Source organism: Oncorhynchus masou, chromosome 24 (genome assembly GCF_036934945.1).
Source record: "Oncorhynchus masou masou isolate Uvic2021 chromosome 24, UVic_Omas_1.1, whole genome shotgun sequence".
NCBI lineage: Eukaryota > Metazoa > Chordata > Actinopteri > Salmoniformes > Salmonidae > Oncorhynchus > Oncorhynchus masou.
This window is the reverse complement of record NC_088235.1, coordinates 97,270,868-97,298,779: the sequence shown is the minus strand read 5'-3', so window position 1 is coordinate 97,298,779 and position 27,912 is coordinate 97,270,868. Positions and strand designations below refer to the sequence as shown.

Genomic DNA, 27,912 nt, shown 5'->3' with positions numbered 1-27,912 from the left:
ATTATCATTGGGATTGAAAATGACACCAACCCTAAGAAGTTAAGTCACCACAGAGAGAGAAAAAGAGAGGCTAACCGCTGAGTCTGGGTTTCGCTCTATGTGGTCTAAAGAGGAAGGACAATATCATTTATTTAACCAGGCAAGTCAGTTAAGAACAAATTCTTATTTAGAATGATGGCCCATCCCGGCCAAACCCTAATGATAAATGTACCATATTACGTATTGGATCACTAAAAAATGCACATTTTACATTACCATGTAGTTTACCAATTAAATGGTCTGACGGAGATGTGGACGTACTCGGTATACAAATCCCAAAAGAAAGAAATGATCTCACTCCAATCATTTTTTATAGAAAGTTAGTAAAAATAGATAAGATCTTGCTACCATGGAAAGGAAAATACCTGTCTATTTGTGGAAAAATCACCCTGATTAACTCCTTAGTTATATCACAGTTTACCTATTTGCTTATGGTTTTGCCTACACCTAGTGACCTGCTTTTTAAATTATATGAACAAAAAAGATTCAATTTTATTTGGAATGGCAAACCAGATAAAATTAAAAGGGCCTATTTATATAACGAATATGAATTCGGTGGGCAGAGATTATTAAAGCATTAGACCTCTCACTAAAGGCACCAGTCATACAAAAGTTATACTTCAATCCAAACTGGTTCTCTAGTCAATGTGTACGAATGTCTCATCCTATATTCAGGAAGGGCCTTTTCCCCTTTATTCAGATTACAACCTGCTCACTTTCGGTTGTTTGAAAAGGAAATCATCTCCAAAATATCTTTATTTTTTAAACAAGCCTTAGAAAGTTGGTTGCAATTTCAGTTTAATCCACCTGAAAGGACGGAACAAATAGTACAACAAATATTGTGGTTAAATTCAAATATACTAATTGATTTAAAAAAAACTGTATTTATTGAAGAAATGTTTAAAAAAGGTATAATTTTAGTGAATGATATCATAAATAGGACTGGTGGAGTTATGTCATACATGCAGCTAACACAGACATATGGAAATATCTGCTCTACCCAAAATTACAACCAAATAATTGCAGCATTACCACAAAAATGGAAGAGGCAAGTAGAAGGGGAAAAAAGTAAGGAACTTGTATGTCAGCCCTGTATTAAAGAACATAAATGGTTAAAGAAAAGTGTGATAAATAAAAACATATACCAATTTAATTTAAGGACAAAAAAACTGACAGCTGTGCCATATAAATTGCTAAATAGTTGGGAAGAGATTTTCGATGTACCCATTCCATGGCACATGGTTTATGAATTGATATGCAAAACAACGCCGGATTCAAAACTTCGACATTTTCTATATAAATTACTATACAAAATTCTTGCAACTAATAGAATGTTATATATATATATGGGGGTGTCACGCCCTGGTCGAAGTATATTATGTTTGTCTTCATTTATTTGGTCAGGCCAGGGTGTGACTTGGGTTATTGTGGTGTGTTTTTGTCTTGGGGTTTTGTGGGGTGTCTAGCATAGTCTATGGCTGCCTGAGGCGGTTCTCAATCAGAGTCAGGTGATTATCGGTGTCTCTGATTGGGAACCATATTTAGGCAGCCATATTCTTTGAGTATTTCGTGGGTGATTGTTCCTGTCTCTGTGTTTGTATTCACCAGATAGGCTGTATAGGTTTTCACGTTCTGTTTGTTGTTTTGTATATTTAAGTTATTTCATGTATAGTTAATTTTTTCATTAAAGAACATGAGTAACCACCACGCTGCATTTTGGTCCGCTTCTCCTTCAACAGACGAACTCCGTTACAGGGGGATACAATCTTCCCAGCTCTGCAGATTCTGCTGTGAGGAGGCAGAGTCATTAGATCATTTATTTTGGTAACAACAAAATCAAACTAATTACATGGAATGTGCACAGGCTTCATGATGATAAAATAGCATATGATTCTTGAACACTTAGAGATTGTCAGGAGATGTGGTTTTCCTGCAAGAGTTACATTTAAAAAAAGGAGACATTTAATATTTAAAGAGGAGCTGGGTTAGAAAGGCATATGCTACCACCTACTGTAGTAACAGTAGAGGTGTAGGCATCCTGATAGATAAGACTACACCCTTTCCCTTATATCCCAGCACACAGACCAAGAAGGCCATTTTCTAATGTTGAATTGCACCATACATGTTGAAAAATACATGTTGATTTCAGTGAATATCCCACAATGGGCAAATCTGGTGTACTGTATTGCGATATAATTAATCAAATTCCGACAGGAAATATTATTTTAGCAGGACGCCTAAATCATACATTTGATAAGATTGACAGACACAGCAAAAACAAAAGGCAAATTCAAGGAACCTCAGAGGTTGAAAAATTACATCTCTACAAATAATTTACAGGACACTACTACTATTGCCAAATAGAAAAGACTACCCCTTTTTTTCAAAGTAAGAAAAGCTTTTCAAGAATTGACAAAAAAATGTATTTCACGTAAGTGAAAAATTAAAAACCATTTCAAATGTAGACAAAAAGGACTGAGATATCTCCCGATATAATTTGGGATGCTTTTAAGGCGCACATTAGGATAAAGATAATCTCATACTCTGAAAAAATGTAATCTGAGAATTGTAAATGAAAGACAAATAAATCACTATTTTAGTAAAAGCCCATAAAAAGGTAAATATGATTTTACTTTTGAAGAGAGCCAACAACTACAGGTTAAACTCAAATAAAGCATACTATTCAATGGCAAATAAACCTGCTAAATATCTCACAGCACTCACAAAACAAATACACGCCAAACCAGTTAAAATGTAAGATAAATATACAAATGACAACACATATGTCACTCAATTCAGTAATTCCTGGATTTAACATTCCAGACTTGGAATTGTATCAACTCGTCACCCAGGCTTTTACTTGCCACAATAAACGTCCTCTCACTGTCAACTGCATTTATTTTCAGCAAACTTAATACGTGTAAATATTTGTATGAACACAACAATATTCAACAACTGAAATATAAACTGAACAAGTTCCACGAACATGTGCCTAACAGAAATGGAATAATGTGTCCCTGAACAAAGGAGGGGTCAAAATCAAAAGTAACAGTCAGTATCTGGTGTGGCCACCAGCTGCATTAAGTACTGCAGTTCATCTCCTTCTCATGAACTGCACCAGATTTTCCAGTTCTTGCTGTGAGATGTTACCCCACTTTTCCACCAAGGCACCTGCAAGATCCTGGACATTTCTGGGGGGAATGGCTCTAGCCCTCACCCTCCGATCCAACAGGTCCCAGACGTGCTCAATGGGATTGAGATCCTGGCTCTTCGCTGGCCATGGCAGAACACTGACATTCCTGTCTTGCAGGAAATCACGAACAGAACGAGCAGTATGGCTGGTGGCATTGTCATGCTGGAGGGTCAAGTCAGGATGAGCCTGCAGGAAGGGTACCACATGAGGAAGGAGGATGTCTTTCCTGTAACGCACAGTGTTGAGATTGCCTGCAATGACAACAAGCTCAGTCTGATGATGTGACACACCGCTCCAGACCATGACGAACCCTCCACCTCCAAATCGATCCCTCTCCAGAGTACAGGCCTTGGTGTAACACTCATTCCTTCGACGATAAACGCGAATCCAACAATCACCCCTGGTGAGACACAACCGTGACTTGTCAGTAAAGAACACTTTTTGCCAGTCCTCTCTGGTCCAGCGACGTTGTTGCCGGTGATGTCTGGTGAGGACCTCCCTTACAACAGGCCTACAAGCCCTCAGTCCAGCCTCTCTTAGCCTATTGTGGACAGTCTGAGCACTGATGGAGGGATTGTGCATTACTGGTGTAACTCGGGCAGTTGTTGCGTCCATCCTATACTTGTCCTGCAGGTGTGATGTTTGGATGTACCGATCCTGTGCAGGTGTTGTTACACGTGGTCTGCCACTGTGAGGACAATCTGCTGTCCGTCCTGTCTCCCTGTAGTGCTATCTTTGGCGCCTCACAGTACGGACATTGCAATTAATTGCCCTGGCCACATCTGCAGTCCTCATGCCTCCTTGCATCATACCACTGGGTTCGCCCGGCAGTGGAGGCTGCTGAGGGGAGAAAGGCTCACAATAATGGCCGGAACGGTGCAAATGGAATGGCATCAAACACTTGGAAACCATGTGTTTGATACCATTCCAATGATTCTGGTCCAGTCATTACCACAAGCTTGTTCTCTCCAATTAAAGTGCCACCAACCTCCTGTGCTTAACCTCCCAGATCAGGAAAAACTCTGGGTCCCAGGACCCCCCCTCCCCCATAACACATATTGGAAGGAACTATGAAATGTAAGATGATATATGATAATGTTATATAACGTTATGATATATGATAACGTTACTTCAAAAACTTCTTATTTTTTTTAAAACACAACAAATACAAAGAAACAGAAATATACAAACAAGAGTACATAAACCTAACAGACAGGGGTATTACATATCAAGATTCATTTTCAATTTGTTAAATACTATTATGGTGCGTATTGCTTTTTTGTTTTTACATTTACTGATCATTTCAAAATAATATTTAAATTCTATCTTAAATAATGTGAAGAGGGGTTTGTTCTCTGCCCCATTCATTTTATGGGTAAAGAATCTTTGATGAAAGATAAACAAATTAACAATGAAAGTTAAATCAGGGTCCATATCATTTGGATCAAAATAAAACATAACATCAGAGTCTCTCAAATTAACATTAATAGTAGTTTATCTTAAAATAAAATGGTTTTAGAAGAGGGAATAATAATATATTGACATAGTTTCCTTATATACATGTTATTACATTTATAGTTTAAAATGGCAATTTCTTCTGATTGTATTGAGACTACAAAATCCTCAATTGTTGCACTTAGAGTATTGTTATATTCTCCTAAAAGAAGAATAGCACCTTTAGGGACAGCTCTAACAACAATTTGATACTCCTCAGGAGTGAATGTAACATTGTGTGTTCTCATGAATGCTGGATAATCATACAGTTGTCCATCATTATTCAATAATTGTTTAACCCAAATAATGTTGTTGCCAAACCAGTTCTGGAAAAACAAAGACTTGTTTTTGTATTTTGTGTCTTTATTATTCCAGATTGTATACCTATGTGGGGAAAAATTGTGTTTGTACATGAGGTTCCAAGTTATAAGTACTTGTTTATGAAAGTTTGCAAGCTTAATAGGGATTTTACCCATATCAAAGTTGCATTTTAGTAAGAATTCTAGACCACCAATCGGAATATTAAATTAGGGATGATATTCCAAATGTAATCCTTATTTCTTAAATAGTTTTGTATCCATTTAATCTTAAAAATTATATTAGAGGTTTTAAAATCCAGAGCATTCAACCCTCCCTCACTTTGGGTGCTACATATTACCGCTTTAAAAAAATTATAAATAATTAGGTTTATTCCTCCATATGAAGTTAAATAATTCAGTATCAGCCATTTTAGTTACTGACAGAGGAACATCCAAGGCAAGGAAGGTATAAACTAATATGGACAGACCTTCAGATGTTGATAAAAGTGCACATCCAGATAAAGAAATATCTCTTAATAACCAGGAGTTAAATCTCTTTCCAATTTTCTCTACAATAGGAGAGACATTTAAATTGGCCCTTACTTCCTGATATTTGCTAACTTTAATACCAAGATATGTGTTCACATCTTTTACAGGGATATTACATACTGAGTTTAATTCACATCTTTTCAACGAAAATAATTCACATTTCATAATATTCAGAGATAAACATAATACATGTGAGAAGGCATGAATACACTCAATAGCTTTCCTGACTTTATTATGATCTTTCAAAAAAAATGGTGGTGTCGTCAGTCACTTGTGAACACCTCACATCTTGGACCTGTTGTGCCACCTCTGAAATCACACAATCTTACAAATTAAGAAAAATATCCTCTACTAATTAAAATAGTCGATTTAGTATCTCGAAATGTTTAGATAGTATGTCGACATACTATCTACGTCTACAAAAATCGCGGTGGGGATGCGCTTCCATGCAATCAGAATCGTCAGATATCCCTGCTGATTTGGTGAAGTAGTTTGCCAAGTGTGAGTGTTTTGGAAACATAGTTGAGACTTACTTGTGTGTGGTGGGAGGAGGCAGCGGTGCAGACCAGCTTCCACCCGATGGTCTTCTTTTAAACCTTCAACGCCGGGCGAGATATACATATCTAAGCATGGACCAGTATAACGAGTATTCCTAAGAAATGTGCCAGTATTAGTTATTTGTCTACACATAAGTAGCTAACGGTTTCACTATGCCCGATGGACAGTGTTCTTTGATGCTTGGCAGTTCCTGATGCAGGCCTATTTTTTTCGATCTGGAAATTTCTTGACGGGAAAACCAAGATTGGGCAGCTTGGCTAGCTATCCCAGTATTACCCTTTTCGCTGCATCCCCGACTCAAATTATGCGGGTTATGTCGTTGCATTGATTTTGCATGACCATATAATCTACTTTTACATGTCAATTTAAGTATTATTTTTTTATTCAAACAGTATTTATGGGATTAGCGGTAAATCAGAAACAAATATGGTGAATTGGAGGCGGCTGCTGCGGGTATCGAACCGCTCCTTTTTGGCCTTAATTGTTTTCTTCTCCATGTCAACGACGTGTCTCTACTTCATATATGTTGCTCCTGGAATAGGTGAGTTCATTAGCTAACTAAACACGATAAACTAATGTTATCGCTTACTACCCAACCATGGCATCATTAGGGATGCTTTCCTGACAACTAGCTGGCTAATGTTACTAATTAGCTTGTTGCTAGCTAGGTGGATGGATGGATGGATGGCTGGCTGGCTAGCTAGCTAACGTTACTCAAATCAGAGTTAATTCATCGTGACTGTGTGGCCAATCGGACAAGCTAGTGATTAGTTTACAAACTGTTAGGATTAGTTAGTGAACCGGTACCTTGTCGATCTAAGTTAACGCAATCATCCACGACTAACTAGTTATGTTGCTACAATACTACCACGGATCTGTGCAAAACTGCTACAATAGCTAGCTAATTATATATTTTTTAATTAAAAAAAATGTACTTCTTGCTGATGTGAAACATAAGGTGCATATCAACGTATGTTTCGAAAATCGGTTTGAAAGCGATAATTATTCACTTTTCTAAATGCAAACAGCGTCGGGATTGTAGTTCACATGGAACCAAATATGGGCGAATGTAACTGTTTTAAACCCTAGCAACATTCGGAGTAGGGTTTTTGAGAGAGCTATGTTGCTGCTAGCTAGCTAGCCAGCCAACTATCGTTAGTTAGCTAGCAGCACAATATAGCCAACTACCGTTAGTTAGCTAGCAGCACAATGTAGCCAACTACCGTTAGTTAGCTAGCAGCACAATGTAGCCAACTACCGTTAGTTAGCTAGCAGCACAATGTAGCCAACAACCGGTAGTTAACAAGCAGCACAATATAGCCAACTACCGTCAGTTAGCTAGCAGCACAATGTAGCCAACTACCGGTAGTTAGCTAGCAGCACAATATAGCCAACTACCGTCAGTTAGCGAGCACCACAATGTAGCCAACTACCGTTAATTAGCTAGCAGCACAATATAGGTAACTGGTTACTGTAGCAACATTGACTGAGAGCGATCCGGATTTTGCAACTTGTCTGCTTGCTCCGAAACCATCCGTCTAACAATGTAATAAGCTAGCTAGTTATCCTAACTAATTCATTTTCTTTCAGGGATTTCATAAAGAACATTTAACTGATGATTGACTGGGCCTGTTAGCTACCCATTGGCAACAAGCTCTTATAAACATCTGTCATGCTGTTGGGCCATGCCATGGTGGAAATATGGGGTTGTCCACATTTACAAATCATTGACAGAGCCTGCAAGTCGGTCCACATGACCAATCCTGCTAGCTAGCTGGTTTAGTAGCTACAGTACAGCTAAAATGATAGGTCTATATTTTTTTCACATGAACAGAGAGTGAGCAAGGTAACCTAGAATAGGACCCATGTCTATACCATTAGTCAGCCAATGCTTACGAAAATGTCAATAGACCAGCTGTTTCCAAGTAGGCTAACACTTGTCTTGAAAGTTATTTTGGAGCCGTTTGTTTGTTTGTTTACACCCACACCAGTCCAACACAGAACATGTGCTTTTTAACATGCTTAATTACCTGTTTCTGGTAGGAAAACTATTTCCCTCATATTGTAAGTCATATAGGTCATATTTCATAGAAATCTGGAAACACTACATAAATGTTTAACTATGACCATAGGAGTTGGCAAGACTGCACAGAGTAATGCTCTGTTTGATATCTCCGGAACTTCCCACTGACTATGTCCCGCCTACATTTGCAATTTGGGCAACTCTGGCTACTATAGCATTTGTCACATTAGCTGAAACCTAACCCTTTCTCTTCAAAGATTCTCTCAGACAAAGCAGTTTTCAGGCCTGGCCATGCATGGATGGTTTCTACTGAGGAGCTGATAAAGTCAGCACTTAGAGAAAAAATAAAATAATACATGGATCAATGTGTTTAGTTTGGATGGTCAAAAAGAGATTCACCTGACTTTGTATACCATATGTTAGGGGCCTACTGGTTAAAATTTTGGATTTTGAAACTGCACAGAAATAGAGCGGGGACATTTGTTTTTAGGCCTAAATGTCATGGGTGTTGTCCACTGACTGGTTCTGTGTGGCTGGCCTGGGATGACCTGTCGAGGCATTGGTTTTGTTGTGGTGTGCTGTTCAGTCCCTGCGGGGTTCTGTGATTCCAAAGTGTTTAGCAAAATGAACAATGCCCTGCATATTATGAGGGCTTGCAAGTTGGACCTATCACTGCACTATTTCTGCATAGAAGAGGCAAATCATTGCAATATTATCACATAAATGGACCCATCAGCACAGTACAAAAAGGGGGCTCGCAATTTCTACCAATCACTGCATAATATGGCTAAATCAAGCCACGTCAACAAACATCTTCCCTCATCAGTGTATTTTTGCAAAAAATTCATAGCATCTTGCCACGCAAAATGTCAGGATTGCTGCAGCAAAATCAACTATTTCCCCCCTGCAAATATAACAAAAAATCCGGGAGTGACTGGCTGATGTAGTAATTGTCACCAAAGTTGTTAGCTCTCCCAGATGAGCACAGTGACACAACTATCTGGGTGGGGACAAAAACTAATTTCAAACTAAAATACCGTTCAAAAGTTAGGAGTCACATAGAAATGTCCTTGTTTTTCAAAGAAAAGCACATTTTGTCTATTTTTAAAATAACATCTAATTGATCAGAAATACAGTGTAGACATTGTTAATGTTCTAAATGCCTATTGTAGCTGGAAACACCTGATTTTTAATGGAATATCTACATGGGTGTACAGAGGCCCATTATCAGCAACAATCACTCCTGTGGCATGTTGTTAGCTAATCCAAGTTTATCTTTTGAGAGGCTAATTGTTCATTAGAAAACCCTTTTGCAATTATGTTAGCACAGCTGAAAACTGTTGTCCTTATAAAATAATCAATACAACTGGCTTTCTTTAGACTAGTTTAGTATCTGGAGCATCAGCATTTGTGAGTTTGATTACAGGCTCAAAATTGCCAGAAACAAATCACTTTCTTCTGAAACTCGTCAGTCTATTCTTGTTATGAGAAATGAAGGCTATTCCATGTGAGAAATTGCCAAGAAACTGAAGATTTTGTACAACGCTGTGTACTACTTCCTTCACAAAACAGCGCAAACTGTATCTAACCAGAATAGAAAGAGTGGGAGGCCCCGGTGCACAACTGAGCAAGAGGACAAGTACATTGTTTCTCAAACTAGATGCCTCTCAAGTCCTAAACTGGCAACTTCATTTAATAGTACCAGCAAAACACCAGTCTCAATGTCAACAGTGAAGAGGCGACTCCAGGATGCTGGCCTCCATTCCTTAATATTGGATGTTTCCGTTTGTTTGTGCGCCTTGTCTCCAATGATTGGGACAGTTTGATTATGTAATGGGTCTGGATTATATAGTCAGTTGGTCACAGTTCGTATTCCACAGTTAGCTACGGTCAGCAAATAGCATGTTACACACCCTCATCTGTGCTTTTTACATTGCTTACAAAGTGTGATAATGCCCTAGTTGTGATGGCACAGCACTGACGCTGATTTGCAAATATTTGTGGTTCAGACTCAGTCTTACACGGTCTCTAATAACAGTAACAAGGTTTATTTGCTTTATGCTGTTAGGCTATACTATAGGCTAGTCAGAGCTGCAGTCCTGGTTGAAGCCTTGTTACTTAGCCTGAAAAGGTGTCTGTGAATGTATTCGTTAGCGTTTCATTGGAATGGGCTCGTAGTGCTTGACCTGTCCTCTTTACCGAAGTAGATACACTCATGCATACACACATTAATGCTTGCACACTGTACACATACACAGGGTGCTCACGCACACACTGCAGACTGAGAGGGAGTCATACTTCTGGAATCCATCATTCAACAGTACTGTCATTGTTTGCTGTGGCAGGTTTGCATCCTTATAAAGATTAAAGAACTGAACTGCCACACAGGATCAACTTAAGGTCCTCTGTAATGGGTGATAAAGCAAGGCATGCAGAAGGTGTGCTTAAATGCGGGGCTGGGAGATTGTGGTGTCTCGGGGTGTGAGTTTGTGGCGTTGCAATTTGTGTGTGTATTTGATGATGTGACCGTGTTTGATTAAATGCTTGAGTGTGTAAACTGACAAGGTGTGTGTGTGTGTGTGTGTGTGTGTAACCTTAGCTGACGAGGTGTGTCTGTGCACCCTGGCTGTTTTGCTGCAGTAGTGAATAGTGGTAAATGATTCAGGGCTCTGCTGCCTGTCTGTAGTCTACCGTGACTCTGAGTCCCAAATGGCACCCAATTCTCTATATATCACACTACTTTTGACTGGGCACCATAGTGTGTAGTGCACACTATAGGGTGCTATTTAGGATGCAACCTGAGACGGGGAATTTCCTCTTATCGTGCCTCTTATCTTGCCCGTCGGCCCGGTGCGTCTCATCGCTAGCTGCTGCTGGGCGTTAAACCGTGGCATTGGGCCGGTGACAGCGAAGGTTGTTCCTTTATGGCCAAGAGGCTGAGGGAGAGGAAGCTTTAACGCTGATGACGTGAGTCTGCTAATTTACTGTCACTGCACTTAGGAGTCACTGGACTGGTACGTGAAGGGGGTGTAATTGAACCACTCAAAACACTTCTGATTTCACTCTTCCTCTTTCTGTCCCTCTCTCTATTCCTCCCTGTACCTGTATTCCACCTCGTCGTCCTCCATCTCTCTTCCATCCTCTCTCTCTTCCTCCCTGTACCTGTATTCCCCCTCCACCTTGTCATCTTCCATCCTCTCTCTCTTCCTCCCTGTACCTGTATTCCCCCTCCACCTTGTCGTCCTCCATCTCTCTTCCATCCTCTCTCTATTCCTCCCTGTACCTGTGTTCCACCTCGTTGACTTCCATCCTCTCTCTATTCCTCCCTGTACCTGTATTCCACCTTGTTGTCCTCATCTCTCTTCCATCCTCTCTCTTCCTCCCTGCACCTGTATTCACCCTCCACCTCGTCGTCCTCCATCTCTCTTCCATCCTCTCTTCCTCCCTGCACCTGTATTCTACCTCGTCGTCCTCATCTCTCTCTCGCTCTGTCCCTGCACCTTGTCGTCCTCATCTCTTCCATCCTCTCTCTCTCTTCCTCCCTGCACCTGTATTCCACCTCGTCATCCTCATCTCTCTCTCGCTCTGTCCCTGCACCTCGTCGTCCTCATCTCTCTCTCGCTCTGTCCCTGCACCTCGTCGTCCTCATCTCTCTCTCGCTCTGTCCCTGCACCTCGTCGTCATCCTCATCTCTGTCCCTCTCGCTCTGCTCTGTCCCTGCACCTCGTCGTCCTCATCTCTCTCTCGCTCTGTCCCTGCACCTCGTCGTCCTCATCTCTCTCGCTCTGTCCCTGCACCTCGTCGTCCTCATCTCTCTCTCGCTCTGTCCCTGCACCTCGTCGTCCTCATCTCTCTCTCGCTCTGTCCCTGCACCTCGTACGCCTCATCTCTCTCTCGCTCTGTCCCTGCACCTCGTCGTCCTCATCTCTCTCTCGCTCTGTCCCTGCTCTCTCTCCTCGTCCGTCCTCATCTCTCTCGCTCGCTCTGTCCTGCACCTCGTCGTCCTCATCTCTCTCGCTCTGTCCCTGCACCTCGTCGTCCTCATCTCTCTCGCTCTGTCCCTGCACCTCGTCGTCCTCATCTCTCTCTCGCTCTGTCCCTGCACCTCGTCGTCCTCATCTCTCTCTCGCTCTGTCCCTGCACCTCGTCGTCCTCATCTCTCTCTCGCTCTGTCCCTGCACCTCGTCGTCCTCATCTCTCTCTCGCTCTGTCCCTGCACCTCGTCGTCCTCATCTCTCTCTCGCTCTGTCCCTGCACCTCGTCGTCCTCATCTCTCTCTCGCTCTGTCCCTGCACCTCGCTCGTCCCGTCCTCCTCATCTCTCTCTCGCTCTGTCCCTGCACCTCGTCGTCCTCATCTCTCTCTCGCTCTGTCCTGCACCTCGTCGTCCTCATCTCTCTCTCGCTCTGTCCCTCGTCGTCCTCATGCTCTCTCGCTCTGTCCCTGCACCTCGTCATCTCATCTCGCTCTGTCCCTGCACCTCGTCGTCCTCATCTCTCTCGCTCTGTCCCTGCACCTCGTCGTCCTCATCTCTCTCTCGCTCTGTCCTTGCACCTGTATTCCCCTTCTCTCCCCATCTTTCTCTTGTTACCTCTCTCAGCCAACACCTACTTCTTCATGGTGCAGGCCCAGGGTATCATGTTGAGGGATAACGTGAGGACCATTGGCCAGATGATCAGACTCTACACCAATAAGAACAGTACCCTCAACGGCACAGGTGAGTTGGATTGGAGACCCCCGTCCCACCGACCCCGTCTAGCCAACCTCCTGTATTAGCAGGGTAGCAGGCTTGACGGTGCTTTAACCAACATGGGACGGTGGGCAGCCAGAAATCCCACAAATGGCCCTCGCTCACAATCTTAAGGGAGTAAGAATTGCTATTTTCCTTCTGTTCTTGTGATTTTTGCCTGCACTTCGTCTCATGTTGTTTGAACTGCTGTCTAACACCCCCTACACACACACTACCTATTAATCAGCATGATCCCTCTCTTATCTACCTAAAAGGGGGAAGATGGGAAAAGTCCAAAGAAAAACATTTATTTACATGTCATTGTTTTGTTTCTGTAGATTACCCAGATGGCAGTAACTCCAGTGAATATATGGTTCAACCAACCACATACCTTCCTGAGAACTTCACATACGCCCAGAACCTCCCCTGCCCAGAACGCTTACCTTCTATGAGTAAGTAACCAGGATACTAACCTTCAAACATCAATTTGCCAACTAAGAGAATCTTACTGAGATCAGGTGATGATATTATGTAACTACTCTCATGAGATAAGCTACTCTTTGGTGTGTCTTTGTGCTGCCTCTCCCTCTCTAGGCTGTTATCACGCTGGTTAGATCTAGATGGATGCTCTGGCAAAAGTTACATATTTTGCGTTAACGATAATCCCCTCTGTGCTGTCAGTGAAGTCTGAAGACAAATGGGAGGACTGTTCTATGGCACACATACAGTTTGTGTACCAAACAGTAAGAACACCTGCTCTTTCCATGACAGACTGACCAGGTGAAAGCTATGATCCCTTATTGATGTCACCTGTAAAATCTACTTCAATCAGTGTAGATGAAGGGGAGGAGACGGGTACATTTATTTTTAAGCCTTGGGAAAATTGACATGGATTGTGTATGTGTGCCATTCAGAGGGTGAATGCAAGGCAAAAGATTTGAAGTGCCTTTGAACGGGGTATAGTAGTAGGTGCCAGGTGCACCGGTTTGTGTCAAGAACTGCAACACTGCTGTTTTTTTCACACTTAACAGTTTCCTGTGGCTGCTTTGCGTGATGTGTTGTCTCTACCTTTTACCCTTTGTGCTGTTGTCTGTGCTCAATAATGTTTGCCATGTTTTATGCTGCTACCATGTTGTTGCTACCATGCTGTTTTGTCATGTGTTGCTGCCTTACTATGTTGTCTTAGGTCTCTCTTTATGTAGTGTTGTCTCTCTTGTTGTGCTGTGTGTTTTGTCCAATATTTATATAATGTTTTAATCCCAAGCCCCTATCCCTGCATGAGGCCTTTTGGTAGGCCATCATTGTAAATAAGATTGTTTTTCTTAACTGACTTGCCTTCTTGTAGGGAGTCCTTCCCCATAGCTATGAATAGTAGTGATGTTTGTAGTGATGTTAAACAGGTCTGTGTTGTGTATTCTCAGAGGGTCCCATAGATGTGAATATGACTGAGATTCCTATGGAGGAGATTGATCTGAAGTTCTCTAAGTATCTGGATGTTCAGTTTGGTGGCCACTGGAGACCCAAGGACTGCAAACCACGCTGGAAGGTAGGACTGTGGACATGTAGGACTGCAAACCACGCTGGAAGGTAGGACTGTGGACATGTAGGACTGCAAACCACGCTGAAAGGTAGGACTGTGGACATGTAGGACTGTGGACATGTAGGACTGCAAACCACGCTGGAAGGTAGGACTGTGGACATGTAGGACTGCAAACCACGCTGGAAGGTAGGACTGTGGACATGTAGGACTGCAAACCACGCTGGAAGGTAGGACTGTGGACATGTAGGACTGCAAACCACGCTGGAAGGTAGGACTGTGGACATGTAGGACTGCAAACCACGCTGGAAGGTAGGACTGTGGACATGTAGGACTGTGGACATGTAGGACTGTGGACATGTAGGACTGTGGACATGTAGGACTGTGGACATGTCAGTTATTTTACTACTTTTCCGATCTCTGTTATCAATATAGAAATGTAACTGTAGTCATATTTCTATTCACCTATCTTTATTTTATTTTATTAGAAGTGTATCTTATGCTTCCCCTGAATTCAAAACACATGAGCTTATACCCACAGCATGTATATCTGACTGTCCCCGCTCTTTGTGTAGGTAGCCATCTTGATCCCGTTCCGTAACCGCCACGAGCACCTTCCCATCCTTTTCCAGCACCTCACCCCCATACTGCAGAGACAGAGACTGCAGTTCGCCTACTACGTCATCGAGCAGGTAACACCATTTTCTGTTCGTCTGTAAACAAGATCTGTTGTTACTACCCACATTTATACTGTCATCCTATTTGTTCTCTTTGTTTTGTCAACTCTGCCACCCACTGGTCAGAAATATAGAATCTATGATGTTGACAGAGCCATGTTATTTAATGTGCCTTTCTCTCGTTCCTCCATCTTTCCCTCTCTCTCAGTCTGGGACGCAGCCCTTCAACAGAGCCATGTTGTTTAATGTGGGTTTCCTGGAGGCCATGAAGGATCTGGACTGGGACTGTCTGGTGTTCCACGATGTTGACCACATCCCAGAGAATGACCGTAACTACTACGGGTGTGGTCAGATGCCTCGCCACTTCGCAGCCAAACTGGACAAGTACATGTACCTGTAAGTCACCTGAACACTTGGCGTGTCAACTTGTCAATGCCCCAGGCACATCTTCCAAGAAACACTTAGAAAAGCACTTCATTAGACCGCCTCCTCACTCAAGGGGAAAATAGGACCTCTGATCTTGTTTAGTGACCGAAGATGAGACATGGAGAGTTGACGCTGTCCCATAACCAGACTATGGTTTCACTTCCTGCATGGTATGGGAGACATGTACTGAAGAGTCTCTTTATGTTGATTTATTTATGGTCATTATTGTTAAATATTTTACATGTTTCTTTCTTTACAGACTTATTTCTACAACAAAAGGAATTAATTAATGTTTTCATGATTTTCTCTGAGTTTTGTTCAATGTGAGAATAATTTGGGAATAAACCGCTTCATTTAAACAGACTGTAAAACAGAGGCTTGAAGGCTAAACCATGTTGTCATTGGCTCTTACAAGGTCCTGAAGTAAGGCTTAATTTATGAACAGATTATCCTCTCTGGTTATGTGTGCATCTCTTCTAAATTTGATGGCTGTATTGTGCGTAGTCTGAACCTAATTGTGTGTTGTAACACAGCCAGACTTGTTCTTTGTTGCTTGGTGCTTACCTTTTGACACTGACTGGTAAGGGTTCTCACTCGCTCCCCAGGCAGAGCTTGGCTATGTAGTTGTCTGTCCCCTGTCCGTGTGTATGTGTAACAGTGTCTGTGTGTGTTTTGCACAGTCTACCCTACAGTGAGTTCTTCGGGGGCGTGAGTGGACTTACAGTGGAGCAGTTCCGCAAGATCAACGGCTTTCCCAATGCATTCTGGGGCTGGGGAGGAGAGGACGATGACCTCTGGAACAGGTCAGTGAGTTTGTCAGTTGTCTGTGTGTTTGAGAGAGACAGTCATGTAATATCTAATTGGGTAACTTAGTGAAAGACTATCTGTCCCCTTCTCTCCCCCAGAGTGCACTATGCTGGTCTGAACGTCACGAGGCCGGAGGGAGAGATGGGTAAATACAAGTCCATCCCACACCACCACCGAGGAGAAGTGCAGTTCCTCGGCAGGTCAGTAACGCGAGCAAACATACGCATTAGCAGTGCATCGCCGGTGGCGTCACCATGTTAAAGAATGTTTACCTAACGTTACCGTAAACGTCAAATTAGTTTTGCTCTTTCAATACACTCTGCTCTGGTAAAGGTTTCTATCTCCTTATAGGGTTCAGTGTTACTCGCTACTTGAATGCAGCTGTTTCCTCATCCATTACTCCCCATTGAGCAGGTTGTCCAGCGCCCTCTGCAGGCAGGGATGTCGCTGCATTTAAATCAAATTTTATTGGTGTTCGCTTTAAATTGCTTCTATTCATCTTAACAATAACTTTAATGTTATTGTACTCATGGAACAGTCAACTGTGTGACATATTTCTGACTATCACAATTCTGTAGTCCTGCTAGCCTTGGTGTACACAGAGATATGATCAATATAATAGGGGTTGCTTTCCTTCCAGGGTTTGTGTAGGTGTTTGCTCTGCCAGCTTTGAGTTATTTAACCTCCCGTTCATTGGCCTAGTCCCTTTTGCCCTGTTGAGTCATGTCTCTTTACTCAAGTAAACCAGGTCTCATCCTCATACAGCCTCCAGAGTAACTCTGTCCTAGAGGACTGATCCTCATACAGCCTCCAGAGTAACTCTGTCCTAGAGGACTGATCCTCATACAGCCTCCAGAGTAACTCTGTCCTAGAGGACTGATCCTCATACAGCCTCCAGAGTAACTCTGTCCTAGAGGACTGATCCTCATCCTCATACTGATCCTCATACAGCCTCCAGAGTAACTCTGTCTGTCCTCCAGAGAGGACTGATCCTCATACAGCCTCCAGAGTAACTCTGTCTGTCCTGTCCTAGAGGACTGATCCTCATACAGCCTCCAGAGTAACTCTGTCCTAGAGGACTGATCCTCATACAGCCTCCAGAGTAACTCTGTCCAGAGACTGATCCTCTACAGCCTCCAGAGTAACTCTGTCCTAGAGGACTGATCCTCATACAGCCTCCAGAGTAACTCTGTCCTAGAGGACTGATCCTCATACAGCCTCCAGAGTAACTCTCAACTAGTGTCCTAGAGGACTGATCCTCATACAGCCTCCAGAGTAACTCTGTCCTAGAGGACTGATCCTCATACAGCCTCCAGAGTAACTCTGTCCTAGAGGACTGATCCTCATACAGCCTCCAGAGTAACTCTGTCCTAGAGGACTGATCCTCATACAGCCTCCAGTCCTAACTCTGTCCTAGAGGACTGATCCTCATACAGCCTCCAGAGTAACTCTGTCCTAGAGGACTGATCCTCATACAGCCTCCAGAGTAACTCTGTCCTAGAGGACTGATCCTCATACAGCCTCCAGAGTAACTCTGTCCTAGAGGACTGATCCTCAGACAGCCTCCAGAGTAACTCTGTCCTAGAGGACTGATCCTCATACAGCCTCCAGAGTAACTCTACCCTAGAGCACTGGAGGGAGGGACAGCGTTTAGATGATTTAGATTGTCATTAGCTGTTGCACATACAGCAGATACTCCCTGTTCCTGGGGTTCAGAGTAGGGGGAGAGTTTCTCTTTTGGGGTTAGGGTTTTCCTTCTGCAACTGGAGCAGATAGCTTTAATGCTAATGAATCAGCGTACACTAAGGAACCTTCTGGTATTCTTATGCTTGTGTGTACAGTGCATTCAAATTATTCAGACCCCTTGACTTTTTCCATATTTTGTTATGTTTCAGCCTTATTCTAAAATTGATTAAATGTATTACATTTTATATAAGTATTCTGACCTTTCACTCAGTACTTTGTTAAAGCACCTTTGGCAACGATCACAACCTCGAGTCTTCTTGGTTATGACACTAAAAGCTTGGCACACCTGTATTTGGGGAGTTTCTACCATTTTGTTCTCTGAAGTTCCTCTCATGCACTGTCAGGTTGGATGGGGAGTGTCACTGTACAGCTATTTTCAGGTCTCTCCAGAGATGTTCGATTGGAATCAAGTCTGGGCTCTGGCTGGGCAACTCAAGAACATTCAGAGACTTGTCCCGAAGCCACTCCTGCGTTGTTTTAGCTGTGTGCTTAGGGTCATTGTCCTGTTGAAGGTGAACCTTCGCCCAGTCTGAGGTCCTGGGCGCTCTGGAGCAGGTTTTTATCAAGGATCTCTGTACTTTGCTCCGTTCAATTTCCCCTCAATCCTGACTAGTCGCCACTACCATGTTTCACCGTAGGGATTGTGCCAGGTTTTCTCAAGATGTGACACTTAGCATTCAGGCCAAAGAGTTCTATCTTGGTTTCATCAGACCAGAGAATCTTTTTTCTCATGGTTTGAGTGTCCTTTAGGTGCCTTTTTGGCAAACTCCAAGCAGGCTGTCATGTGCCTTTTACTGAGGAGTGCCTTCCGTCTGGTCGCTCTACCGTAAAGGCCTGATTGGTGGAGTGCTGCATAGATGGTTGTTCTTTTGGAAGGTTATCCCATCTCTACAGAGGAGCTCTGTCAGTGACTATTGGGTTCTTGATCACCTCCCTGACCAAGGCCTTTCTCCCCCGGTTGCTCAGTTTCCAAATCATGTCCAATCAATTGAATTTACCACAGGTGGACTCCAATCAATTTGTAGAAACATCTCAAGGATGATCAATGGAAACCAGATGCACGTGAGCTAAATTTAGAGTCTCATAGCAAAGGGTATTAATGCTTATTTGATTAAGGTATTACTGTTTCTATTTTTAATACATTTCTAAAAACCTGTTTTCGCTTTGTCATTATTGGGTATTGTGTGTAGATTGATGAGAGAAATATTTTAAAATAAGTCTTATACAATGTGGAAAAAGTCAAGGTCAAGGTCTTTCCGAATGCACTGTATGTGTAACTGATAGATGTTTTTAATGTATGTATTATAAATAAATGTATTTTGTCTGTCTTTTTGTTGTTACTTGTCGTATTGGCGTCGGCTAATGGGGATCCTAATAAGTTAAATCAAATGCTGAAGATAACTAAGGTTCCCCCTAATTTCATTAGCATTAATGCTAACTAAGGATCCCCCTGGTGTCATTATGCTAGCTAAGGATCCCTGTGGTGTGTAATTGATTTGGTGTCAATACTAAGTGCTAATGTAGTTTTGTGGAAATTATTCAACTATTTATGTTGAATATAATAACTACATTCTTTAATCTGACTCCAATATTATGTGAATAAATGCAACTAGCTGTGTGTCTCTGAATGACGGCCTTGGAACAGTGGGTGAACTGCCTGTTCAGAGGCAGAACGACAGATTTGTACCTTGTCAGCTCGGGGGTTTGAACTTGCAACCTTCCGGTTACTAGTTCAACGCTCTCACTACTAGGCTACCCTGCCGCCCCATGAACATATGTGTAACTTGCCCGTTATACAGTTATTACGAGACTAGATACAATTATTACGAGACTATACAATAGCTAATCCTGGCAACCAAAGTTCTAGCATTAATTTGAGCAAGCAGATCAGAGACGTCAAGTTGTTATCCAAGCATGTATAGTGTAAATCAGTGGTTCCCAACCAGGGGTACTTGTCCTATTCATGCGGGGTACTTGAGAAGACTCATGAGACCATAGGCCTACTGGTAAAATGTACATGAGGGGGTACTTCAGGGATACTCCGGGCAGAGCTAAATTCAGTTGGTGGTACAGTAAATGAAAACGGTTGGGAACCACTGGTGTAGATAACTACCAATAGTAGTTAAACTAAATTTATAAGAGTGTATAGTCAATCAAATAATTACTCCATAAACCAGGAATGCATTTACTCAATTCGACTAATAGAATGTATTAGTCATAAAAAGCAATTGGTGTACATGAAATACATGATACATTAGTCTACTCAGAGTAAATTACCATCACCAATAGACTAAGACTTACAGTGCCCTCAAAGTCTTCAAACCCCTTGACTTTTTACGCATTTTGTTACAGCCTGAATTTAAAATGGATTAAATTGAGATTTTTTTGTTGTCCCTGGCCTACACATAATTCCCCTATGTCAAAGTGGAATTATGTTTTTAGTTATTTTTACACATAAATGGAAAAAGCTGAAATGTCTTGAGTAAATAAGTATTCAAACCCTTTTATTATGGCAAGCCCAAATAATTTCAGGAGTAAAAATGTGCTTAATAAGTTGCATGGACTCTGTGTGCAATAATGTTTAAGATGGATTTTGAATGACCATCTTATCTCTGTACCCCACACATACAATTATATGTAAGGTCCCTCAGTCTAGCAGTGAATTTCAAACTAAGACCAGAGGTCTTCCAAAGGGCTCCTATTGGTAGATGGTTAAAAAAAACAATGAATATCCCTTTTGAGCCTGGTGAAGTTCTTAATTATACTGGATGGTGTATCAATACACCCAGTCACTACAAAGCTCCAGGTGTCCTTCCTAACTTAGTTTCCAGAGAGGAAGGAAACTGCTCAGGGATTTCACCATGAGGTCAGTAGTGACTTTAAAACAGTTTAATGGATGTGATGGGAGAACTGAGGATGGATCAGCAACATTGTAGTTACTACACAATACTAACCTGATTTGACAGAGTGTAAAGAAGGAAACTTAGGAAACTACAGAACAAAAATATTCCAAAGCATGCATCCTGTTTTCAACATGGCACTAACGTGATGTATTGTCTCAACCTTCTTTCCCTTTGTTTTGTTCTGCTACCATGTTGTATAGCTACCATGCTGTGTTGTCATGTGTTGCTGCCGTGCTATGTTGTCTTCGGTCTCTCTTTATGTGGTGTTGTCTCTTGTCGTGATGTGTGTCTTGTCTTATATTTTTTTTTATCCCAACCCCGCCAGAGACCTTTTGGTAGGCTGTCATTGTAAATAAGAATTTGTTCTTAACTGACTTGCCTAGTTAAATAAAAAGTAGTACTGCAAAAAATGTGGCAAAGCAATTCCCTTGTCCTGAATACAAAGTTGTATGTTTGGGGCAAATCCAATATAACACATTACTGAGTATCACTCACCATTATTTTCAAACCTAGGGGTCGCTGCATCATGTTATGTGTATGCCTGTTGTTTTCAGTATAAAAAATAAACGGAATATAGCTAAGCACAGGCAAAATCCTAGAAGAAAACCTGGTTCAGGTTGCTTTCCAACAGACATTGGAAGATGACTTCACCTTTCAGCAGGATAATAACCTAAAAACAAGGCCAAATCTACACTGGAATTGCTTACCAAGAAGACAGTGAATGTTCCTGAGTGGCCAAGTTACAGTTTTGACTTAACTGCTTGAAAATCTATGGCAGACCTGTCTAGCAATTATTAACAACTAATTTGGCAGACCTTGAAGAATTTTGAAAATAATAATGGGCAGATGTTGTACAACACATGTGTGGCAAGCTCTTAGACTTACCCAGAAAAATTCACAGCTATCATCGCTGCCAAAGGTGCTTCTACTAAGTATTGACTTGGGTATGAATACTTATGTAAATTAGATTTGTGTTTCATTTGCAAATTTGTCTGAAAACAGGTTTTCACTTTGTCATTATGAGGTATTGTGTGTAGATGGGTGAGGATGAAACATATTTTGAATTTCGGCTGTAACACAATGTGGAATACGTCAGGTTATGAATACTTTCTGAAGGCACTAACGTGGTTCCCCATGTCTTCAGTTAAGAATCATCTCTAAGAGTACATTTGTGTGTAATACACACAGGAGCTTGCTAGCAACTTCTCAAAGTATGGAAAAATTCACTGTCCTTTTAAATCAAATTCAAGCAGAAACTTATATTAACATTTTTAAAAACAAAAGACAGGAAAACACACCCAGATTCTAATCAACTCAATTTAAATTATAGGAACGCACCGTGTTGCTCCCTCTTTGAACTGTCCTCTGTCCGACAAACAAATCTGTACCACTTACAGTACAATAAAACATATCAAAATTCGTAGCTCTTTATTAACTCTTGAAACAGTCCAAACATTTACAATTTAATTCACACTAACATTAATTTCCTCAAGTTTTCATCAGTCTTCACACCAACGTGTCCGTGCTCCCAGGGATCTGTGGGGACATCTCTTCTCCATGAATTCCACAGATAAGGTGTGTTTGACCACTGTGACAGCCCACAAATGAGTCATCACGCTGGACCTCAGGGCCTGTAAATCACCAGGCACAAGTATCTCACCTTCTCTCATGTTTCCACCAAACGAACTAGGCCAATCCTCTGGTTTCACTGTGACTCCAGGTATAAATCGTACTGTAACGGCTGGCTGCACCACCTCTCCTCTCTTTCCCTGTGTCTGCACCTGAAATGGAACCCTATTCTTACGTAGTTAACTACTTTTGTTCAGGGCACCTAGGGAATATGTATTTATAACGGATGCCGTTTTGTGACTGTCAGTATGGATGTTAACTGCTCGCTTATCCTCACCCTCCCTGTCCTCTCTCCAGGTACAAGTTACTGAGGTATTCCAAAGAAAGGCAGCACCTGGATGGACTGAACAACCTCAACTATACCCCTGAGATCTCCCTGAGCTCCCTGTACAAGAACATCACCGTGGACCTCCACCCTGACCTGGCCCCCATTACAGACTACTGAACTCTGACCCCCACTGTACCTGACCTCATCACACCCCCTCACACTCCAACTGGGACCCCAAAGCAGGGCAGAGGGGGGCTGGGGGTGTGGTGGGAGGCACACCGTGTAACGCTGCCAAGAAACCTTACTCTGAAGAAAATGTCCAACTAAAATATGAAAGCGGAAGGGACATAGGGTCTGTTTAATCGAACAATTGTGTGTGTGTTCTGTGAGGATTGTGGATGTTGAGATGGGGTGTGTGTGTGTGTCTGCATGTCAATGTGTCCATGCTGGCTTTAGCTACTAAGCTACTTAACATCAACATGTCATGATTCAGTATGAGGAGGGAGAGGCAGTGTTTTCACATCAGATGTTTACTGCAAAGCCTTAAAGTGTCAGGCTCAGCCTCAGAACCATGGCTCTCTGGTTGCCTCCCAAATCACACCCTATTCCCTATATATTGCCCAGGGTCCTTAGTGCTCTGGTCAAAAGTAGTGCACTATATAGGGGAAAAAGGTGCCATTTGGGACTTTGCCTTTATCTCACAGCTCAGCACAGTTTTCACTTTTAACATCTCAGTACCATCACCTTACAAGCCAACAGACATTTTGTGTCTTCACTTTATATCATTTTTACACCGGTTAAAAAAAAAAAAAGAAACATATTCCTTAAAGAGGACAGGCGCTAAGTGAAGGTGACTTATTTGTGATGTACATTTTCTGAAATGGTCAAATGTTTATTTTTTTCTTCAGTTTTTGCCTTTTTTTAACAGATGTTTTTAAAGCACTATCCTGTTTCTCTGTGTCACATGAGTGTTTTGCTGTTCCTTTGCTGCACTGCTGACACGCATGATGCACAGAGCACGTATGTAAATACTTGACTCTTCAAGCTCGAGCATAGAACACGTATGTAAATATTCAGCCTTTTAAACGCTCAGAGCCTGTTGTTATTCCAGTGGATTTTAATTTTGTTTTGGCAGCTACCTTCCTGAGGACTTACCTGGTTCTTCCATTTAAATGGAAAGATGTTCTAACAATAGGTGGCTTAAAAAAGAAAATATACCAATCTCTTAGGCTGACATTTTGCATGCCTTAATTTATTTTATTACCAGATGATTTTTTTTCTTTAATTATAATTTATATCATTTTGAGATGTCTATATTTTGTTCCAGTTTAGCCTTTTGTGTCTTTTTTTCCCTCGAGGTGCACTGCGTGAAAAGACTGATGTTATGGAGGGTGTTCCTGTACAGAAAGACAGGTCAGAGGTCTATAGTCGCTCTGGTCCAGGGTGTTATGTCAGGCTTGCTGAGCCTTCAACAGCAAGCCACCTGCAACAACCTGGAGCAGAGCTTAAGACTGGAGATTCTAAAGCTGGATGTCATTTTTCCTCTGGTATTTGTAGTCTGTTATTATGGAGGAGTTTATACAGTGTGGACAGTGTGTTTGGTACAGGATTATGTTTCAAGCGTGTGTGTCTCATGTATTAGGTAACTGGACCATGTGTTTGAGCATATGTTAGGTGTCTTTAATGAGTGTGAGCTTGCAGATTGGCCAGTGTGTCTGTCTGAACCAATAATTTATATATACACTAGATGACTGACGTCAGGCGAGGTTTTGAAGCTACCACCACTCCATCTTGGCACTACGTCTACATCGCAAAAAAAATATATATTTTTGAAACTGTAGAAAGGCATTTATTCATGTTTAGCTCACAATTTAAAAGTATGCATTAAGTGTGTAATAGAGTAAACATACAAATAATTTGTTTTCCTTAAAGTATAATTTATTGAAAGTTCTAATGCTACTGTCCCCATTACTACAACAAAAATACTTGTAATTTTGTCCTGTGTAGAATTTCATTCATTCCTATGGAGGACTGCTTCTTCTGGAGTGCCAATATTACTGACCGGTGGCTTCAAAGCCTCTTACTGGCCAATAGCAATCCAGGGTTTGTATACATTATTGGTCTGAACTGTGGCGTGTTCCTAATAAGCGTGCAAGGCATTGAGAGGGGCCAGAATGAGAGAACGGAAGCTAATGCTAACAGCTAACCCTGTTCTTGAATGGTACAGACTGCAACTTGGGCCATAAAGACTTGAAATTCTTAAATATTTAGCACTAATATTAGCAAGGAAAAATGTAGGAGGAATTTTATTTTTTACTTAGCGTTTTTTTCTTGTACATAGTTGTTTCTCATACACTTCATATTTATGCATAGATGTACTTTTCTGTGTTATCCTAGTGATTTGTTCATTTGTCAAGTGTACTTCTCAAGTAGAACTGCTCTATCCAAACAACCCAGGTTTTCTCCATCACAGTACTGCAAGAATGCAGGAGAACGAGAGTGTGAATCAAACTGGGATACTCCTGTCCTGCTCCAAACATGGGGTTTGTTGAAAATGGCACCCTGTGTCCTAAAGTGCACTATTTTTGACTGGACTCCTATGCATCCTGGTAAAAAGAAGTAAACTATACAGGGAGTAGGGTGTCATTTGGGACGTAGCCTTGCACTCTCGGTCCTGTCACTCTTGTAGTGCTGGGGAGGAACAGTCATTTCTGCTCATAAGCTAAAGTGGTTAACAAAGCACCAGGCTAAAGTCTGTGTTTGGTTTGGCTCCGACATGGCTACAATGGTCACATAAGACCTCAATGTTGTATTTCTGACCAATCAGATGAGGCGAGACAGAATCTAAAAAGACATGGTAGTAATGACATTCTTTTGGAGGTGGTCAACCGTGCCAAAGTTCCACTTCTGTTACCCATTATCATCATTCTACCTACCTCTCTTCTGCACTTATCTCTACTCGTTCCCCTTTTCATTCTCTTCCCATGATCCTCTATTGTGTCTCAGTAACTTGTCAGTGTTGAGAGAAACCTGACAGACTAGTGTTGATCATAGGGATCAGGGTCAAGGTATTAAAAGCGATATACCTATGACATACTGTATACAAGGTATTTCTCTGTATATGGCTCTGGGTATAGGTCAGTGTTTGGGGCTTCTCTTGTGTTATGCCTTATGCTCCATAACAGATCTTTGCAATGTTGGATAAATGCTCTCGTTGTTTTTATACGTTGCAGAAGATGTGAGCAGCCTAGCTGTCGTCCCTCTTTTGAGGGCATTATGAGTTACTGTAGCAGAGACACTGAGTCGGTGGCTTCTTTCTCTGGATCCCGTCATCTTACTTGCTACAAAGGATCCGCTTCTTTTTATCTAATCCTATTATATTGTCTCTTTCACTTTGTTCAGGGAACAGTTTGAAGAGATTAATTATGAAAAGCATCCATCACTGGAGCTGGTCTAGGATCAGTGTTCTGGCTGTGTCCCAAATGGCCACACCCTCTGTTGTACATTATTTATTGTTATTGCCTCTGGGGGGAGGGAAGGGTAGGTTAGGGGGCCGCCGGGCAGTGTGCTGGCTACACCCGGTCACAAGTGTTTTGGTTTACACCCCCAGCTGACCTGTGAGGAGGGCAAGGACCTCCCTCACCCTTCCTACTGCCTCTGTATTGTTTGTTTTTTCTTCTTTAAAATGACTATATTCACCACTACACAGTAATGTGGACTATTACATTTTTGCAGTATTCATATTTGTGCCTTTTTCCCTTTTTTTCTCGGTTTTCACTTTACATTCTTGCTTGAAAGGTAAAGGTTTGGATTGTTTTTGAACTGAAGTTAGAGTGCACTTTTTTCAAATTCATTTTTTTTTCAGTCAGTTGCTCTGATTAAGACGCACGATACGTTTCCATGACAATGGGCTGAGTAGGTGTGTATCAATGATTGTCCGTAATCAATTTTTCTGCTGTTCAGAGGTCTGGCTGCTTGGACCATGTACAATCCTCTTGAATCCTCAGCTCTCCAGTCTCCTCAATATGCTCTGCTCTGTTTGAACAAAGAGTCATAACTGGAGCCAGAGGGCAGACTCTCGCGTTACTATCATCCGCCAGGAAGTGCAGAATGATGCAGAGGAAGTAGTGACTTTTAAAATTAGTGTCACCTGGTCTACAAATCATAAATTCTCATTTGAGGTCAGGCATATTCATTTCGACTTTGTGGGTTTGTAATTTTTAGATTGTTCTGAGGACACAGTTGTGAAAATAAAAGACCTTAATTTGTTGTAGCGCCTTCTCATGCGCCACACACCTTCTCGCAGTTCTGTCTTGTTCTGCAATTTTGTTGCCTATAGTCATGTGCTATAATTCCCCCCAGACATCAGACAACTTTTTACATGGTGAAGCCGACCGGTTAGCCATCTTGTCAATCTTCCACAATCTTTGGTATAACAGCCAGTAAAAGAGTACTAGAGTTGAACTGTTAGACTTTGTAAAGTTGTTTTTCTTTTTGTCAACAAAAGATGAATAAACAACTTCATTGCCAGGTTCTGGGAAACACCTCTGAAATCTGACAGATTTTTTTGAATGTGTTCTTTTCCTGCATCTTCGACCGCTGGTTCTTATGCTGTGTTTAAAACCAAGCGGGAATGTGGTAATTACCAGTTGGATGCATTTGTGTGTTTTGAACTCATTGAGAAACGCCGAATGGCTAATGGCCAGCAAGCTGCGTAATCCATTAACTAAAAGTACGACGATCATACTTTTAAGCAAAAAGCCATGTTAATAGAAAGCTTTTTATAAATGTTTTGTTGCATATAACTGCATTTCCTTAGTAGGTGACGTCAGAGGTCAGCATGTGGGAGAAGTCGGAGCTCAGATGATAGACGAGTTTCCCAGTAGAAATGACCAGTTGGAGGGGTGATAAAATCCTTTTATTTTATATTTTATTTATCCCATTTGTATGTAGTAAATACCACCTTCTCACTTGGTTATGAACTCAGCATTATCATTAGGTTGTCAAAAGGCCAAAACAGAAAGAGATCATACATA

At 41.7% G+C, this 27,912-nt stretch overlaps 1 protein-coding gene across 2 annotated transcripts; it reads left to right on the top strand.

Moving 5' to 3' along the window:
- The first annotated feature begins 6,112 nt into the window (after positions 1-6,112).
- Positions 6,113-27,420, top strand: b4galt6 (UDP-Gal:betaGlcNAc beta 1,4- galactosyltransferase, polypeptide 6). 2 transcript variants are annotated; one of them, XM_064935786.1, is made up of 9 exons: positions 6,113-6,673; positions 12,755-12,871; positions 13,222-13,335; positions 14,305-14,429; positions 14,996-15,112; positions 15,306-15,493; positions 16,204-16,326; positions 16,429-16,530; positions 22,906-27,420. In XM_064935786.1, the coding sequence occupies exons 1-9, from the start codon at positions 6,559-6,561 to the stop codon at positions 23,051-23,053; spliced, it is 1,149 nt and encodes a 382-aa protein (XP_064791858.1). In that variant the 5' UTR covers positions 6,113-6,558; the 3' UTR covers positions 23,054-27,420. The 2 variants fall into 2 exon arrangements, with proteins under 2 accessions (XP_064791858.1, XP_064791860.1); XM_064935788.1 differs by lacking the exon at positions 6,113-6,673 and adding an exon at positions 6,693-11,122.
- The last annotated feature ends 492 nt before the right edge of the window (positions 27,421-27,912 follow it).

Excerpts from the sequence above, each read along its gene's own strand:
- b4galt6 (XM_064935786.1), top strand. The coding sequence starts at position 6,559 with ATGGTGAATTGGAGGCGGCTGCTGCGGGTATCGAACCGCTCCTTTTTG. Across the intron at positions 6,674-12,754 it reads ATATGTTGCTCCTGGAATAG|CCAACACCTACTTCTTCATG; the intron begins GTGAGTTCATTA and ends TACCTCTCTCAG. Across the intron at positions 16,531-22,905 it reads GAAGTGCAGTTCCTCGGCAG|GTACAAGTTACTGAGGTATT; the intron begins GTCAGTAACGCG and ends TCCTCTCTCCAG.